The 17275-nt window shown below is 39.5% G+C and overlaps 4 protein-coding genes across 4 annotated transcripts; 3 read left to right on the plus strand and 1 right to left on the minus strand.

The window, feature by feature from the left end:
* The first annotated feature begins 3935 nt into the window (after window positions 1-3935).
* LOC101302360 (two-component response regulator ARR5-like) lies at window positions 3936-6224 on the plus strand. The gene is made up of 5 exons (XM_004299547.1): window positions 3936-4172; window positions 4264-4343; window positions 4471-4548; window positions 4656-4726; window positions 5653-6224. Exons 1-5 carry the CDS (start codon window positions 4028-4030, stop codon window positions 5963-5965), a joined length of 687 nt encoding a protein of 228 aa, XP_004299595.1. The 5' UTR covers window positions 3936-4027; the 3' UTR covers window positions 5966-6224.
* A 1048-nt stretch (window positions 6225-7272) lies between these two features.
* Window positions 7273-9680, plus strand: LOC101304586 (formin-like protein 8-like). The gene is made up of 2 exons (XM_004301237.1): window positions 7273-8264; window positions 8384-9680. Exons 1-2 carry the CDS (start codon window positions 7273-7275, stop codon window positions 9678-9680), a joined length of 2289 nt encoding a protein of 762 aa, XP_004301285.1.
* Window positions 9681-11238: 1558 nt separating this feature from the next.
* LOC101302655 lies at window positions 11239-13560 on the plus strand. The gene is made up of 3 exons (XM_004299548.1): window positions 11239-11609; window positions 11783-12520; window positions 12648-13560. Exons 1-3 carry the CDS (start codon window positions 11277-11279, stop codon window positions 13371-13373), a joined length of 1797 nt encoding a protein of 598 aa, XP_004299596.1. The 5' UTR covers window positions 11239-11276; the 3' UTR covers window positions 13374-13560.
* A 1551-nt stretch (window positions 13561-15111) lies between these two features.
* Window positions 15112-16784, minus strand: LOC101302940. The gene is made up of 3 exons (XM_004299549.1): window positions 16520-16784; window positions 16356-16419; window positions 15112-16236 (listed from the first exon to the last, which is right to left on the minus strand). Exons 1-3 carry the CDS (start codon window positions 16604-16606, stop codon window positions 15410-15412), a joined length of 978 nt encoding a protein of 325 aa, XP_004299597.1. The 5' UTR covers window positions 16607-16784; the 3' UTR covers window positions 15112-15409.
* Between the last annotated feature and the right edge of the window lie 491 nt (window positions 16785-17275).

Consider the following 17275-nt stretch of genomic DNA (forward strand, 5'->3'; position numbering starts at 1 on the left):
GAATCTACATTATTAAGAATGGGTTAATAGGTAACTTTTATATTTAATGCGTTTTAACATAATAAATAAAGAAGGATAAAAAATCTCGCTAAAATATTTAAAAATCATATTAATTGCGATTTGGAATTAATTGCCAATTAATATTTACCTTAGCCTTACTTTTACCATGTTTATTTAATTTTTTTTTGTTTCAATTCTCTTTAACGGTGTTAGTATTGGTGTTAGTGTTATATAGTTGACTGCATTAAATGAATGATAGTGATTGGTCAGTCATGATTGGTTCACATGTACCATGGTGCATACAAGAACTTTCGTTTTTTTGGGTGCTGAAATTTGCACACCTTTTTTCACATTTCACGCACCCTTTTAATTTTTTATTACTCTTTATTAACTCATCTTTCAAAATTACCCTTCCCCCATAGAGTTACAATTTCCATCAGTAGCCTTCGTTTTATTCTTCTTCCCAATATCGCCATCGAAGGATCCTTCGCCACCGTTAGTGGGGGAGAGCAAGAGTCTTGGTGGCGGCCCCGGCGTTCTTTCCAACCTTGCAGTAAGCTTAAGCAATTTCTTCAATGGAAAACGAAGAGCGAATTTCGACGTTGCTCAAAACCCTGTTCGTCGTCAAATTTCATCACCTTCCATCATCTTCAAGTCTTCAAGATTATTAGCCACTTTCTTCCCACCCCAATACTACCATATTAATCTCTCTCTCGTTAAAAATGGGTTACCAACTTCTCACCTCTCCCACCATCTTAGTTTGCTTGTTCATTGAAAGCTTTTTATATATATAATCCACCATTGATCGATCCAACATCCTTTCCTTGATTACTATTCCTATCATTCTCACTACATTTAAATCCGACGAGGAGAATAAGTTGAAGCGAAGAAACTGAAAAAGCAGCCCCACTGCGTCCTCCGCCTTGATGACTCTGACAAGCTCCGTCGCGAGCTCGAACTTCCCTCGCGGCTGTAAAATTTCTCAATCACCGCCGGGACCGAAATTTAAGCCCTCGATCACCGCCGGGGCCGAAATGCGAAATAGATTGAGAGGGTTGAGGCGGTAAGGGCTGGGTTTAGTTATCCCTGCTGTGGGGGACTGAGATTTGGATCAGTTTGATGAGAACATTGGAGAGAGAAAGATTGGGAGAGACCGAGAGAGGATTAGAAGCTAAGGGTGATTTGGTAAATATAGCATAAGGGGTGTGTAGATTAAAAAAAAGGGTCTTTTTTTTTAAGCAATACAGTTATGAAATGGATCAATTAGGTGTGGAGTCGATGAAACTTTAATTAGAGTTAGAGGTGTCACATTTAGAAACAAAACACAACACGCAAACACCTCAACTTCTCTGTCTCGTCATTAGCCCTACTTATAATCGACCTCCATCTCTAGCCATAGACAAACAAGACCTACAACTCTACCCCATCCATCTCTAGCCATATTGGTGACACTCAACCCCTACAGTTAATTTTCAAAAAAATAAAATAAACCCCTACATTTTGAAGATTATGTTTCAGAATCTCTTTGCAAAGAGTATCTATCCAAATCAGTGAATCTCGACTTTTCCAGAGTTAGCAAACTGCAAATAGAGCCTCCCTGCACAAAATGTGATCATCACCAATAGCGGCATCACGTTACGGCTCCATTAGCAAAGGTCAGAGACGACCACACAGCTATATATAATACACATGATGATCCTGTGAGAGAAACACACAGCGAGGCGAGGCACAGAGAGAATCAGAACGGGGATGTGCTGGAAATCCAAAGTTGATCATGGAGATCAAATCCAAACCAGCAGGGCCCAAATTCCAAAGAACATGATCACAGTTGTGGGGAGCTGACAATCAAATCAAAAATATTAAACAACTAATATAAAGATCTGACTGTTCACGAAAATGGAGGAGGCAAGCACTCATACCCCACATGGATCATGCAAAGATATCGTCGTGTCCGTACGACTGTGAGTATATATTTGAGAGAACGGTGGAGTCGGCTTTCCCCTCCTTGACGCCGCCGGTGCCGGTGTGGGACTCGGGTTTGGTTTCCCAAGCCAGAAATGACCCCTGGAAAAGTAAAAATCTCCATCACTGTAAATTAATATTTGACCACTGCAGTGGTCAAGACTGGAAAAGAAAGCTGAAGCTAGGATCAGAGAGCTAGCTACTGCTCTATACTTGTTCAAGGGTCATCATTTCAAAGCTGCATTGTTCATTTGTTCTTGTTGCGGGAGAATAAAGATGTTATTGTGAATGGGATTTTCTTCCTGGGTTTGGTGACTAATAATAATATATCCGTAGGTTCGTACCCATTTGCTGTAATATCTTACTGCTATTGGTTCTGATCCCACTTCCCAAATGTGTCTGCTACCTAGCTTTTTCATGCACCAATCACTTTTTGGAAAACAAAAATAATCTGAAACCTATAGGTGCTGATAAAGGATCATATAATCTAGTGCTGCATATATTAGTGGTAGAGATGGAAGCTTACAGAAATGGAAAAGATACATAAAAAGACTTTAAAAGATCCGATTTTGAGTTAAGAGATCTTATTGTTAATTACTAAATGTGTTCATACTGTTCATAAGTTAAAAAAAAAAAAAACAATGTGATGTTAAATGGATCCTTCTTGATAAACCCAGGAATTGTTTGATCAGATATATACTTGAGAAAATGACTGTCTTGTTTTACTGGCGGTAAATGCATTCTCCATTCAAACCTAACTACCATGGTTAATTTAGGTGATCCAATTATATCAGCCAACAGTGGCAATTGATTTCATTGATCTTCAAGATCTTATAGTCTCTGGATGATATGACAATGCATTAACAACCAATAAATGGCTTCTATTCCCAACCAGAGACCTCAGGAATATTGATGTTCCAGCAGCAGCAGAAGACTAGTTGTTTTCAAGTTTCAACCAAGCACTTTTCCCAATTTACTCAGAATTACTAGTCCACAGCATCTAGAGGACTAAAAGGAAGACCCCTGGTTTCAACTTAGAAATTTTCAAGGCATTTTCCAAGACATTGTTTATAAAGTTCCATGCAAAATATTGCACAAGATATTGCTCAAGATTTTCCCAATGGATCATTTGACCAAATTTGATTTTTGGTTATAAAGTCAAATTTGCCTCAATCAAAATCAAATCTTTATTTATTTGGATTGTCTTAGGTCCAGATCATCAAGTGGAGCAAAACATATCATTTTTCTTTCTTATTTTTTTAGTCAAAACAAACATAAGCAAACCATTGGTTTCAGCACACTGAAACAGAATGGGTTAGAGGGTTAATCTAGTATAAACGTGTTAGCTGTAAGTGGGGCGACAACTGTAATTTTTTTCGTCTAGTAATAGGAAGTCCTTGGTTTGAAAACTAACTTGTGAAAATTAGCGTTTAAGAAGGAGCGATACCTGATTTGATTCCGACCCCAAAGTTGTAACTCACTCATCTTGCATTTTTTGTAACAAAAGAAAGATAGTGGATTAGAGTGAACGTAATTTACCTAACCAAATGTGAAACAGAGTAGTAACTGTAAAGCTAAAGACTGTAGCCAAGTCAATATCTTTCTTCCCACTCAATCCAACCGGAGAATCCTCAGAAAATCTAAAATGCAACCCCACAGAATCCCCAGTACAAAATCCCAAAATACACAACAAGAGAGAGAAATTGTGTGTGTGAAGAAAGACTGACAGGGACCAATTTACCAGAGAGAGAGAGAAATAAATAGGAAGGCAATAAATATAAATATGGAAAGCTTGACAGGACAATGGACAAGTTGGGTGGTATAATCCTCTCTGTTAGATTTGCAAAGAGAAAACAAAATCTCACAGATAATATCGGATCCTCACAATCTCAGCTTTACCCCTTTTCCTATTTTGAAAAGCTAAAGCTACCCACTATAAAACTTCAACACCCACCTTCACATTTCTCAAACGCTTCAGACATACTCTGCTATTCCTTCTCTCTCTGCCTCTTCTGCTTTTTCCCAAGGACCCGACCCATTTCAAGTGAGCATCTCTAGAATCGTAATGGCCACCGCCGGCGACGTTTTAAGGCGAAATGTGCCGGAAAGTTTCGATCTTTCTGAGAAGGAGCTTCATGTTCTGGCTGTGGATGATAGCATCATAGACAGGAAGGTCATTGAGAAGCTACTTAAGATTTCTTGCTGTAAAGGTATGCTATAGGCCTGTGAGTGAGTAGTGGTTGGCTCCAAATGGTGGGTTTTGATTGGTTACTGATAGAAAGATTGGATTTTGTTTTGCAGTGACTGCTGTTGATAGTGGAACAAGAGCTCTGCAGTATCTGGGCTTGGATGGAGAGAAGAAGAGCTCAGTTGGTTTTGATGTAAGAAGGCTTCCCTCTTTAAAATTATGTGCATGAAAGTTTGAAGCAAAAACAAACGGAACAATTTTTATTTTCTTTTTGGGTTGATGTTTGGTTTTTGACATTTGGGTGCTTTATTTGGTTACAGGCTATGAAGGTGAATCTAATAATAACAGACTACTCAATGCCTGGGATGACAGGATATGAGCTGCTGAAAAAGATCAAGGTTTGTCATTTTAGGCTTTGTTTTACTATTATGAGTGATTTGATTATGATTGTGGATTTTAGAAGCCTGGAACTTGGATATTTATTTGTGATATGAATTTGAAACAGGAATCATCAGCTTTCAGAGAAGTTCCAGTGGTGATCATGTCTTCAGAGAACATTGTCACTCGTATTGATAGGTATGTTCTTGGACCAAGCATGTCTGTTAACTTTTGAATGATTCTATGATTTGTTTGTACATAGTCTGCCATTAAGATCAGAGCTTTGGAGATATTATATGTTGAATTTGATGTTTAGTTATATAGACCTCAAATCTGATTTCATGTTAAAAGATTTTGCACAATATGAATTAGTCAATGGATTAAAGCTTTACCTTAATAATCATGAATTGTTTGTTAGGGTCCTTATGTGTCTAAATCATAACAATATCAAATCCTTAACAAGATATGATCTGTGGGTCTAGATAATTTGTCTTCGGGATCTTCACGATGGTTTGTCTAATATAGCACCAAATTCTTCACAAGATCTGATTTGTCCTTCGCCTCAATACTTTCAAATGTTTTAAAATGAATAAATCTTTCCAAATCTTTTGGTGGGGATTATCAAATCTCTTTTGATTTGTTAAAGGATCCTCAAATCTTCAGAAAAGTCTTTCACATGATTTTTTGCAATAATAATTTTTGAAAATGAATATTGTTTATTATTTTGGTAAGCATCAATTATCTAGACCCATTGACAATATAAAACTCAATGTTACAACTAATTAGCAATTACCCAAACATATTTTATTTTAGGTATGGTGTGTTCTTTTTGACCTCACATGTATGACAAAGTTCTGATGACCCTTCATGAGTCTAATAAGCCATGCTAAGAGTCCATGTACATGATCTTTATAGAAGATATTGTCTTTGATAATTAGCTTGCCCATAATGACTTCAAAAAGCTACTGTTTACAACTTTCATCAGTGACCCTAGGAGCCTTTGTATCAAATATGAACATCTTTAAGCTATTGACTTAGAAATGAAGTATGTATTTTAGAAGATGTACTGATGTTATGCCTCTAGGAAGGTTTCTGACAGTAATCTTTTCACAACTGGCTTACAGATGTTTGGAGGAAGGAGCTGAAGAATTTATAGTAAAGCCGGTAAAACTTTCAGATGTGAACCGCTTGAAAAATTTCATGATGGGAGGAGAAAGAAAAGAAAATGGACTGAAGAAGGTTCAGAAAAGACCGCTTCAAGTTGACTACAACAACGCAGCATCGCCACCCTCACCTTTACCACCCTTGCCTTTACCACAACTGTCGTCATCATTTGCTTGTAACCTAGAATCACTTCACTCATCACCTTCTTCATCACCATCATCTCCTCTACCCAGATGCTCCTCAAAGAGACCTAGATTGCACAGCATCGATTGATATTGTCTGCCATTAGTGAATTTTGTAACTCAGAGTCCCCTTTTTCCAATTTTTGAGATTCCCATGTATGTTTGTTACCACTTCCCACCATGTAAATTCTAACATGAAACTTTCATTGGGACTTGGGAAAAGTAGGGTAAAACGGTATAAAAGTCTAGGATTAAAGTTCTTTTGGGGATTTCTCTTTTTGCTGATGTTGCATATGGAATCACATTAAAACGTCAATGAAATCCCAAATAGTTGGGAATATTTTGTGGCCTGAATGATCTTATTCCTTTATATTGCTGTGGGATCCTGTAACTGTCAACCATTCAAATATCTGATTTGGTGTCATACCTTCTTTTTTTTTCTTTTCTTTTTTCGGAATCGTTGCACATGCTGTTCTTGCTTCTCAATCTTACTTTGGTCCCAGAATTTTGCAATTGTCTCCAAATTCAGCAATGTGATTATTTTGCTTTGAAGTTAGGCAAACAGATGTAGACCCTTCTACATTGTGAGCTTCACAAGATTTTCTAAGGGCCCAAATAAGATTTTCTCCTCTGCTTATTGTTTATTGGTTTCTTCTGCAGGCACAATAGTTCTGTTTCTTGTTGTTGTTGTTCTTCTTCCTTTTTGTGGTCACTCAACATCTCTGTGGTTTGCCGAAGCCACGTGGCGGCATCTCACAGGCAAGTTTGTGAGGGTGTGTTAGGGCTAGCCTGGAATTTTTCTTCATATTCAGAGACTCTTAAACTTTGATAATAACAAAGAAAAATACAATACCTGCTGGTACTATGCATATCCTACTCAACAATGAAATCTGGATCCATTACTCAAAGAAATTATGATGCCAACAAACCCTAGCTGGAGTATGAATTCTACTGTACGTGAATCCAAATCAGTATCATAAATATTTTGGGAATTTATTTGATTCCAACAAGTCTAATTTCATGCATTTGGCGTTTTTAACAACCACTGGAAATGTAGGACGGCCATCATAAACTTCACACCAGCCGTCTGCCAAATGCTGTATGCAGCAAGGCCATTGTAGTAATATCCACTAATCGAACCCAGCAACAACACCTACCTTCATTGAAAGTGTCAGCAACCAACAACAAAACACAAGAATTAAAGTTGCTATCCGAATGTGAAGAACACTATGAAGACACTTAACAAACTTGTGTTTGCTTCTATTGGGACTCTTTCCTGAAAGCACTTGTCATCTTACTGCTTTTGGAAGAAGTACTTCTCCCCTTATACTTGTGAAGGAAGATTGAACCTCATTGTCAGATTTTTCTCTCGTCTGTCTCAGGTGCCATATTCAGAGAATGACAGCCTCAAATGGAATAGTGCTGGCCGAGATCATTGCATCCACGGCTGCAACTACTCTAGTTATTGCCGGAATCTTCTTCTTCATATACAGATTCCTAGTTGCTCGGCGCCACCCAAAAGACAAAGGCAATGGAAGCTTCCGTAGGGAGGAAGTTAGGATGACTCGTGAAGATCAGCTCAGGCAATGCAGTGGAAATGTGAAGGGGTTGATTGTTGATGAGAATGGTGTGGATGTAATCTACTTGAGGAAACTAGAAGTTGGACAGGTTCAAACACATTTTCCGAAGGTAGTTTTCAACCCAAGTTATGAAAACGATGAAGAAGATGATGAAGAAGAAAAGAGAGTGGATACTAAAGGAGAAAGAGCCAAAATGCCGAAGCCTAAAGCTGGTCATTCTCTTCATGAGCCATCTGATTTGATCAGACATGGAAAATTAGCAAAACCATTAGCACAAAATCCTACTCCAGAAGCTGTGGTTTCATTGCCAAAGCTACAACAGCGGCTTCCTCTAAAATCTCATGCACCTCCTTTTAGGATAACACCACCAAAGATGCTGGAAAAGCAAGCAGTAGAATCAATGCCTCCTCTACCACCCCCACCATCTAGAAATATATCTGCACCGCCGCCTCCACCATCTCCTCCACCGTCAGTTCCTCCACCTCCACCTCCTCTGCCACCAACACCACCTCCACCACTGCCACCAACACCACCTCCACCACCGCCACCGCCACAGCTGCCTAAGATAGTAAGAAGAAAATCTCTACCACCCGCTCCACCTAGGCTTGGTGGTTCTTTTTTAGCACCAAAACCCCCACCTACACCTAAAGGCATACCAAACAACAAACGTAGACCTGAGGCCTCAGCTGGGGAGACCTCAAAAGTGACTGTCAGTGGGCAAACGAAGCTGAAGCCATTGCACTGGGACAAGGTTATGGCTGCTGTTGATCATTCAATGGTCTGGGATCAAATCACTGATGGATCATTCAGGTAATATCAAGTCTTAGGTTCCCAATACTTCATATTATTTTTCATTTGTGACTCTAAATATCTAAATCATATTATGACTCGTGATCTAATCTTTAAACAATTTTGTACGTGAACTTCAGATTTGATGATGAGCTTATGGAAAACTTGTTTGGATATAATATCACCAAAAACCAAACCACTGAAAGAAATAACAATTTTTCAGCTTCAAGCAAGTCTAATTCTGCTCCAACAGCTCAAGTTTTCATTCTAGACCCTAGAAAGTCTCAGAACACAGCAATAGTTCTCAAGTCTCTGACAACCTCTCGCAAAGAAATCATAAATGCTCTTCTTGATGGTCAAGGACTCAGTTCAGAAACACTTGAAAAACTCACCAAAATTTCTCCAACTAAAGAAGAAGAGATCAAAATCCTCCAGTTCAATGGCAATCCAAGTAAGCTTGCAGATGCCGAGTCTTTCCTCTACCACATCCTCAAAGCTGTCCCTTCGGCTTTTACTCGATTCAATGCAATGCTTTTCCGGGCAAATTATGACCCCGAAATCCTTCACCTCAAGGAGTCACTGCAAACACTTGAACTCGGGTGCAAGGAGCTAAGATGTAGAGGTTTCTTCCTTAAACTGCTCGAAGCGATTCTCAAAGCTGGAAATCGAATGAATGCTGGAACTGCTAGAGGTAATGCTCAAGGTTTCAACCTAAGTGCTCTTCTGAAGCTATCTGATGTCAAAAGCACTGATGCAAAGACTACTCTGCTTCACTTTGTGGTTGAACAAGTGGCTCAATCTGAGGGTAGGGGATTAGTGATCGATCAGAGAAGCCAAACTAGTACACCAAACTTGGATAATCTGACAGCCGAAGAGAGAAGAAAGGAGTACTTAATCCAAGGGTTACCAAAGTTGGGAGGCTTGAGTATTGAGTTATCTAATGTGAAGAAAGCAGCTACAATAGACTATGACAGCTTCATTCGTATGAGCTCCACTCTCACTAGCCGCGTAGATGAAATCCGAAAGGTTTTGACAAATTGCTGCAATGGTGAGACAGGAGGGTTTGCAAGAGAAATGAAAGGGTTTTTGGAGGAATGTGACGAGGAGCTTAAGGTGGTGAGAGAAGAGCAAACAAGGGTTATGGAACTTGTGAAGAGAACAACCGAGTATTACCAAGCCGGAGCTGCGAAAGACAAGGGAGCTCAGCCACTTCAGCTCTTTGTGATTGTTAGAGGTTTCCTAGACATGGTTGATCTTGTTTGTGCAGAAATTTCAAGAAAGTTACAGAGGAAGAGTACTTCTACAGCCACTGTGGGATCAGCATCACCTCCATTGTCACCTTCAGTCCTAACACCAAAGAAGTTACAGAACTTCCACTCACATTTCAATTCACATGTGTCTTGGTCATCTTCCAGTGATTCAGAAGATGATTTCTGAAGTTGATCTAGAACAATTGTCTACAAGTAACGATGTAATATGATCGTTATTGGTGGTAACATTCCTACATTTCCTTGGCAACTAGACGTAAAGAAAATCGCAGATTTCATGCACAAGTACAAACAAGGTCTACTTGATTTGGGCCCAATAACAGAAGACACTTCAAATCTTAGTCTGGGTTGTTTCATACTTTACATCCACCAAGGCCTTGTCTGGCCTGTACATGTTTTACTTCTCATACTTTTTTATGATTAATTGTGAGGTAGGAAAAAAAGAAAAAAGAAGAGGAACAACAAGGAGTCTTGGAGATTGTTTGGAAATTCCTAAGAAATAAGAAATTTTAACGTTTTTTTGATTGGATAAGAAGAACATGAACTCTCCATATCGAGAAGAAAGACCAAGGTCTAGGTCTATGTCCTGACCCAAAGAAAAAGGTTTAGGCTGCTTACATGATTGTTCTATCTCAATTTCGTAGTAGATATCCGAAATTACTAAGCAACTACATGAGCATTTCGAGATCAAACATATTTATTTTAAAAGTTTAAAAATAAAAATGAGAAAATGAGATTGTTATTTTATACTTTGGAAATGTATTCGGAAATTTATTATGAAAAATATTTTTCATATTTTCTAAACTAAGAAAATGAAAATGTGAAAACGTCAAATTGATGTTTTTCAGTTTTTCTTTGTAAAATTTGAAAATATTTTCATTTTTCATTTACAATGTTTTCATAAATTTCTCACCGAACACATTTTCGTCTCATTTTCAAAAATAAAAATACAAGCATGAAAACGTTACCGAATGCCACCTTAGAAAATAAAATTTTATCAATTCCTGAGATCAGAACACCCAAAAAAATGAACAACTTTCCTGTATAAAGAAGAAATACGGGAAAATAGATCCTCCCACACTCTATGAGGCTCATTTTGCTTGCATGAATCGCAAAGTAATTGCATACTCCAAAAATAATTTTCTGATTAAAAGGGCTACCTTTTAATCAAAGCATACTCTCATTAAAAGGGCTACCTTCATACACAACCAAACAACAGTAAAGAAAGTGAAATACATTTTCTGATTATCTTCGCCATTTCCAAACATTGGAAGGGAAATTAGACAAAAAATTTCTTCCCCATACTCGTCAGCAAGACCAACGAACCATTTTCTTCCTGGCAACCAAACAAGGCCTACCAGTTACAAGTTAAACGACAAAGATGGTACAATTGCCATACTGCAACCGAGCATCTTCTTCGTCCAAAGCCTTGAATAAAGTAACACGTTTAGGAAATTTCCTCCAAGACGTCCTTTTCTTTTTCTATTACAATTTGTAATTGACTTGAGGTCAAGCAAAACCAAAGAGAAACCAAGTCGTTTCACTATGGTCTTCGAATATGTAAATGACAATAAGGCTCATGATCCACACAATCACATACCCAGAACAAAGCACAAGTCAAGGGGTATCCTCATAATTTTTCATCCACCATCTACCATTCTCATTTCTCAAGCTTTGTCGGTTTGTCCTATAAATGGGAGCTTCAAACCAGAGCATCTAAACCAACCAGAATATTACCAATCAGAGAAACAAAGAACTCAGGAAAATGGGCAGTACTAGTGAAATACTTGGAATCAGTGAGGAGTACATCAAGAAAAGTTGCAGTCTTTCATTGAATTATCAATTCAGTAATGAGCTGTTTCATGTTGACAAGAGCTCATCGGATGCGGTGGTCATCGTGTTCAAAGGAGTATGTACTGTCGAAGAGTGGTTTTCCGGCGACGGAGCTTTTGGAGAAACAAAGATCAACTATAAAGATTGGTCCAAACAAGCCTTTCCTTCTCTGAGAAGTATAGGTAATGAGGATGTTGCAATTGTCAACCAAGCTTTTCTGGAAAGGTTTGAACTTGCAACCAAAGACCCCAACTTTGGTAAAGAGGTAAGCTATTTGTCATGAATCCCATTAAGCACCTATATCATTTCATCAAAGAAAGAACATATTTATTATCTTTGAGCTCATTGCAAATGATTAGACCCCTGATTTGCAGCAGTTGACTTACAAAGAATTGAGGTCAGAATCTTATTTTGTACCCCATTATGTGGTTTTCTCAGGTGGGATCGGCCGTGGAGGGGAAGAAGCTGATTATATTCACAGGGCATTCTTCTGGTGGCGCAATTGCTATGCTTGCTACCATCTGGTTCTTAGAAAAGTATTCGAAAACTGAAAGTACCAAGTGTGTGACTTTTGGAGCTCCGCTGGTTGGCGATTTCATTGTTTCTCATGCTCTTAAGCGAGAGAAGTGGTCTAAGTTCTTCATACATTTTGTCATGAGATATGACATTGTTCCTCGGATTATGCTTGCTCCTCTCTCATCCATTCAGCAAGCATTAGTGCATGTCCTCCATTACTTCACTGCAAAGGGTCATCCTTATCCCCATGATTCAATTGCCACAAATTTGTATACAAATGTAATGAGGAATACCTCAGCTCTTGCAAGCCATGCTGCCTGCAAACTGATGGGCAATACTAATATGCTGCTCGAAACACTAACAAACTTCATCAAACTAAGCCCTTATAGACCTTTCGGGACATACATTTTCTGCACTGGCAATGGGAAGCTCATTCACTTGGACAACCCTGAAGCTGTGCTGCAACTCCTTTTCTACTCTTGTCAGTTAAACCATGAAAACGAAATCGAAGCAACTGCTAGAAAGTGCATAAAGGCGCACTTGGAAGACTATAAAACTGAATTGTTAGACAGGAGCTTGGAAGAAAATCTGGTTTGTGTTACTGAACTGGAGCAGCTGCCCCTAGCATCAGATGGTACTGCCTTGGATGACCTTGGCCTGGTAATTATGTTTCCATTTCGCTTTTTAATTCTTATTGCTGTATGCCTTGAAGACAACATTACTGTAATTGTACATAAATTATGTGTTCCTAACGTGTTGTTCTAATATATTGTCTATGGGATTGCAGAGTACAAGAGGTAGATTGTGCCTTCGCGCCGCAGGAGAGTTGGAGAAGCAAAAACTTAAAAACCAGGACCAGATAAAAACGAAGAGGGCAGAAATGGAAGCGAGTATGAAAGGACTAAGAGAGTACAAAACCTTCAATGCGGAGAGAGCAGGATATTACAATGCCTTCAAGAAACAAGACGAAAAGAGAGACTTCAATGCCAATGTGATGAGGCTGGTGCTGGCAGGTATATGGGATGAGATCATCGAAATGTTGAGGAGGTACGATCTTCCCGACGAATTTGAAGGTGAAAAAAGTTGGATAGACCTAGGAACCGAGTTCCGGCGCCTTGTGGAGCCTCTTGATATCGCCAACTACTACAGACACGCAAAGAACGAAGACACCGGAGCCTATATGATTAAGGGGAGGCCAAGACGCTACAGATACCCGCAGAGTTGGCTTGAAAAGAGAGAAGGTTTGGAGAAAGGTTCCTATGGAGAATCTTGCTTTTTGGCAGATGTGGAGGAGTTGCTCAAAGCTGCTAATAATGGTAAAGTTGACGGGGCAATGGCTGTGAAAGTACAGGTAGCAGTAGCAAAATGGATCAAGGACAGTGTGTTAGATAAGGAGGTGTTCCTGAAGGAATCTACCTTCCTCCAATTGTGGGACAAACTCGGCCCTCTGAAACTCCAGCAGGAATGCATTCGTGCGTTGATGACCGATATTACCAACTTATCAATTTCTTAACTTGGGCAAGAGGCTTGGGGTTTGTTTTATCTATAGTTGATGTTTGATTGTGTAATTTGCTTGTGCTCTCCACTTTTAATTTTCTTTCAGTTTTTGTTGAACCATTAATAAATCCGGGTTCTACTTTCTGCAATGTGTACCTGAACATGTTTTCATAATTTCATACAAACAAAATCAAAAACATGTTCTGCTCCAACAATGTAGATATACACAGATAAATTTCATTTCAAAACCTTTACTATCACAAATCCTCTTACCAGCAAGACAAATTAAATTAACACAATATCGCAGCAAGAATGTGTTTGCTACAATGATCTACAAACAATCCATTCACTACACACAGAATTATACTTTCCTACAACCGAAAGGGTCAGAAAATAGCACCGCTTTCATGGATTGTCACTATACTTGACCTCGTAAACTTCTCCCCCTTTCTGTGGATGCACAAGATTACAAGAACCTATTAAGAAGAAAACATTGGCGACCAACTCCTAGCACCACCATCTTTTCAATTAAAACAGCACGACAGTTCTATAAAATAGACAGACTCCTTAAGGGGAGATCACATTGGTTCATTATGCATTTCCCACTTAGAAAATGGGATATCCTTTCACCAGCACACAAATCAAACTAAAGAGTATTGGATAAGATGTGCATATATAAAAGTAGCAATACCTTAAAGGAAATGAATAGGTTACAAGCCTGCTGATCGGAACAGTTAAAATCATCACATGAACCATATACATACTTCTACTAGATTGACACGATTAATAGTTTACTAACAGCCCCTATATTACTTTAAATCCTAGACAAGCATTTTTTTATACAGATTAAGATCCTTGGTTCTCTATTTTTAGGAGACATGCTACTCTATAAAACTCTATCCATAGTGATCTCTTCTATCTTCTCATGGGGTCATCATAGAATCTCATTCCTGTTTAAACTAAGACACACTATCATAGGAACAGAAAGACTCAACGAAACATAGAAGGACCTCCAAGTGACTTGGTCATTGATCTCAGAGCTCTACAGCCTCAAGTCTTACCCTTGTTTCATTTTACTTCGTATCTTGCACTTTTCATTTCTATATTTCAACTGTATATCCTTTCAAGGTAACTGGTTAAGTGGCAACGGATAACCAGTACTATAAATGCAAAGTTACAGAAGCATAAAAGACCTTCTTCATACCTTAAAGGGAGACTGAGATAGCAAAGCTACATATGAATCAAGCATGTCTCAAAAAGAACAACAGCAAGATGAGCACTCCTGCCCAACTAGAACTCATTAGTTAAAACAAACATTGATACTATTTTGACTCGTGCATAGCCTAGAACATTTCACCTTCATTACTATCCACGTCAACATTCAGATGGCTAAAGCCAATCTGCACAAACCTTATCCCGTTCAAGCTCCAAATGAATATCCTATAACCATAACATAAAAGAACAAAGACCATCTCCATTTGTAGTACAAATGGGGAGGTCCAATACATTAATCTCAGCAGTTAATCGCACATATTGATTGCTAAGCTTTTCGATAAAAAAAAGCTAGATTATAAGAAAGCAGACCTCTGATTTGAAACCAAATCTAAAGATGTTTAACTACGACAGCAATGCAGTTTAGACCGTTACGAACCACTCATTTACAATGATGCCTTCTGCATCATCAGTAACCAAAGTCAATGAACACAAAATAATAAAGCACAACAAATGCAACATAATTATAGATGAAAGACAATGGTAAGCCCATTAACCATAAAAGCAAGAAATTTAGACAAATTCAAAAGTAATACCACATACTGTATGTCTGTTTCATGTATTCAATTTCTATACCGCCTTATCTATTCACATACGAACACTGAGTCCTCTACATCAGCACATAAGAACCAACTCATAATAGAAGCAGGTCAATTCCCGGGCGCTCAAAACCCTACACCCACATCTAAAAAGTGAAACCAAATACTAAGACTGCTAGAACACGAAATCCCACAAAAAGAAATTAGAGACCAGCATGCATATCTCACGAGCAGCTCTTCCTTAAGACCTTGTGATCATGCTACAAGAACGAGGCAAACAGAATGTAAGACTACCTCCATGGACACTTGTCTCCGCCTCAATAGGCTCATTCTCATAGGGCTTCCTGCAGCCAGGACAGCGACCATCCCCCTCAAGAATCCTCTTGTGGCAGAAAAGGCAGAGCCTGAATCCACACAAGCACGGCAAAAAGCTGGTGTCTGTCAAGTCCAAATCTTCATAGCATATAGGACACGAAGAGGGAGGAGACGCCACACTGTTACAGGCCCACGGAACACCACCACCAAATCGTTTCCCGCTATTATTCGGCAAGCTGAGCTGCTTAGCCAAATTGGGCAGACAATGGGGGCGAAAAGCATCATCAGGCCTCCAAGCTTTAGGCATAGCTCTCCCACACTGAGGCTTCGAATTCTCAGTCTGACGAGGAGGAACCGTTTTCACAACCGCCTCACGCTCCCGGGGTGGTTCCTTCGGCTTCTCATCCGCCGCCAACGCATCCGCCACGGCCTCCCAATCATCCAGGCAGCCATCATCCTCATCCTCCTCGGTGATATTACCAGAGCAACAGTCTCCGCTGCTGCTGCTACTGCTGCTGGAGCCGGTGAAAGTCTCCGAATCATGGCCGCCCAGCACACTACTCGTGAAGCTGGACGGACTGTTCGATTCCAAATCACTGTCATGGTGGTGGTGGTGGTGCTGCCGAGGGATCGATCCGACGTTCTCTCCCTCTCTCGGCCCCATTTCCTGCAAGGACCGAGGGCTACTCCGCTCTCTGCGGCCTTGAACGCCGCCGTGCTGCTCCTCCTTGCCGTCCTTATTCTTCACCGCACCTAATCCCCAATCAAATCAATACAAACAAAATTTAGGCACAAAAATTCCGAAAAAATCGACAAAAATATCCGAAATTTTTACATGCAATCCTAGAAAAATCAAGAGATCGAAGCAATACCTGAAGAAAGCCACTGCTCGCGGCGAACGTCCAGCTTGCACTGCTTCAATTTGGCTGACCTCGCCTGAAAAATCCACCAAAACAAGAATTTCTTTTAGCAAAGATCGAATCTTTCCACACAAAAACAATAGAAACCAATCAAGATTTCGGAATCGGAATCTTACCCTCTTCTTCTTGCTCAAATCGCGGGCGCTTTTGCTGTTGATTGGGGCGGAAGGAATGGAGACGTTGGTGATCGAATCGGAAACCATGGCTTCTCAGCGAAATAGGATTCAAAAGAAGCTTCGAGATTTGCCTCGAAAACCCTGTGTGATTTTTTTTATTTTTTGCAGAAGAAGAAAAGCTGGGATTTTTTTTGAGAGAGAAAAGAAGAAGATTAAACGGATAACGGAAACTCGGAAACTCCTCTGCTCCTATTGCCTTTTTCACAGACCCTGAAAATCGAGGCCCCGGGTTAGATTTATATATTGGCTGAGTTACCATAATGCCCCTCGTTTTCACTGGATTTGCGGGATTGTCCTCTTCGTCTGCCTTCGGGTTTTTGGACATGTCCGAGAGGGGGGATGAGTTTTTCATGGAAAGAGGGCTATTTTTGTAATGTGCTGTTAGGGGAGAGATACGACGACGTTTAGAGGGGTGTTTAGTTTTGGTTAAGTCGGTGTCGTTTATTCAACAAATTCGTTGAACGAAAAATTATGACAGGTGCAGATCATTCCTCATGAGGAGCAAATGGAGCATCATTCCTAAATCAAAGAAATGAGATCATAGTACTCTATGATACATAAGACCGTAACGCTTGTTGGTTATGATCACTACTCTATTAACACGTTTTCGCACGTTATATAATGGACCGTTTCTTAAGTTCATATTAAGCGTTATCTTTAAAAAGTGTTTAATTAGGTTGTTTTCATCTTACGATT

Source organism: Fragaria vesca, linkage group LG5, assembly GCF_000184155.1.
Source record: "Fragaria vesca subsp. vesca linkage group LG5, FraVesHawaii_1.0, whole genome shotgun sequence".
Classification (NCBI taxonomy): Eukaryota; Viridiplantae; Streptophyta; class Magnoliopsida; order Rosales; family Rosaceae; genus Fragaria; species Fragaria vesca.

What these genes read in the sequence shown, in the direction of transcription:
- LOC101302360 (XM_004299547.1), top strand. Translation starts at nt 4,028, where the DNA reads ATGGCCACCGCCGGCGACGTTTTAAGGCGAAATGTGCCGGAAAGTTTC. An exon ending in AGCTGCTGAAAAAGATCAAG is followed by an intron (nt 4,549 to 4,655) that starts GTTTGTCATTTT and finishes AATTTGAAACAG; the next exon opens with GAATCATCAGCTTTCAGAGA. An exon ending in ATTGTCACTCGTATTGATAG is followed by an intron (nt 4,727 to 5,652) that starts GTATGTTCTTGG and finishes ACTGGCTTACAG; the next exon opens with ATGTTTGGAGGAAGGAGCTG.
- LOC101304586 (XM_004301237.1), top strand. Translation starts at nt 7,273, where the DNA reads ATGACAGCCTCAAATGGAATAGTGCTGGCCGAGATCATTGCATCCACG. An exon ending in ATCACTGATGGATCATTCAG is followed by an intron (nt 8,265 to 8,383) that starts GTAATATCAAGT and finishes CGTGAACTTCAG; the next exon opens with ATTTGATGATGAGCTTATGG.
- LOC101302655 (XM_004299548.1), top strand. Translation starts at nt 11,277, where the DNA reads ATGGGCAGTACTAGTGAAATACTTGGAATCAGTGAGGAGTACATCAAG. An exon ending in ACCCCAACTTTGGTAAAGAG is followed by an intron (nt 11,610 to 11,782) that starts GTAAGCTATTTG and finishes TGGTTTTCTCAG; the next exon opens with GTGGGATCGGCCGTGGAGGG. An exon ending in CCTTGGATGACCTTGGCCTG is followed by an intron (nt 12,521 to 12,647) that starts GTAATTATGTTT and finishes ATGGGATTGCAG; the next exon opens with AGTACAAGAGGTAGATTGTG.
- LOC101302940 (XM_004299549.1), bottom strand. Translation starts at nt 16,606, where the DNA reads ATGGTTTCCGATTCGATCACCAACGTCTCCATTCCTTCCGCCCCAATC. An exon ending in ATTTGAGCAAGAAGAAGAGG is followed by an intron (nt 16,420 to 16,519) that starts GTAAGATTCCGA and finishes TGGATTTTTCAG; the next exon opens with GCGAGGTCAGCCAAATTGAA. An exon ending in CGAGCAGTGGCTTTCTTCAG is followed by an intron (nt 16,237 to 16,355) that starts GTATTGCTTCGA and finishes ATTGGGGATTAG; the next exon opens with GTGCGGTGAAGAATAAGGAC.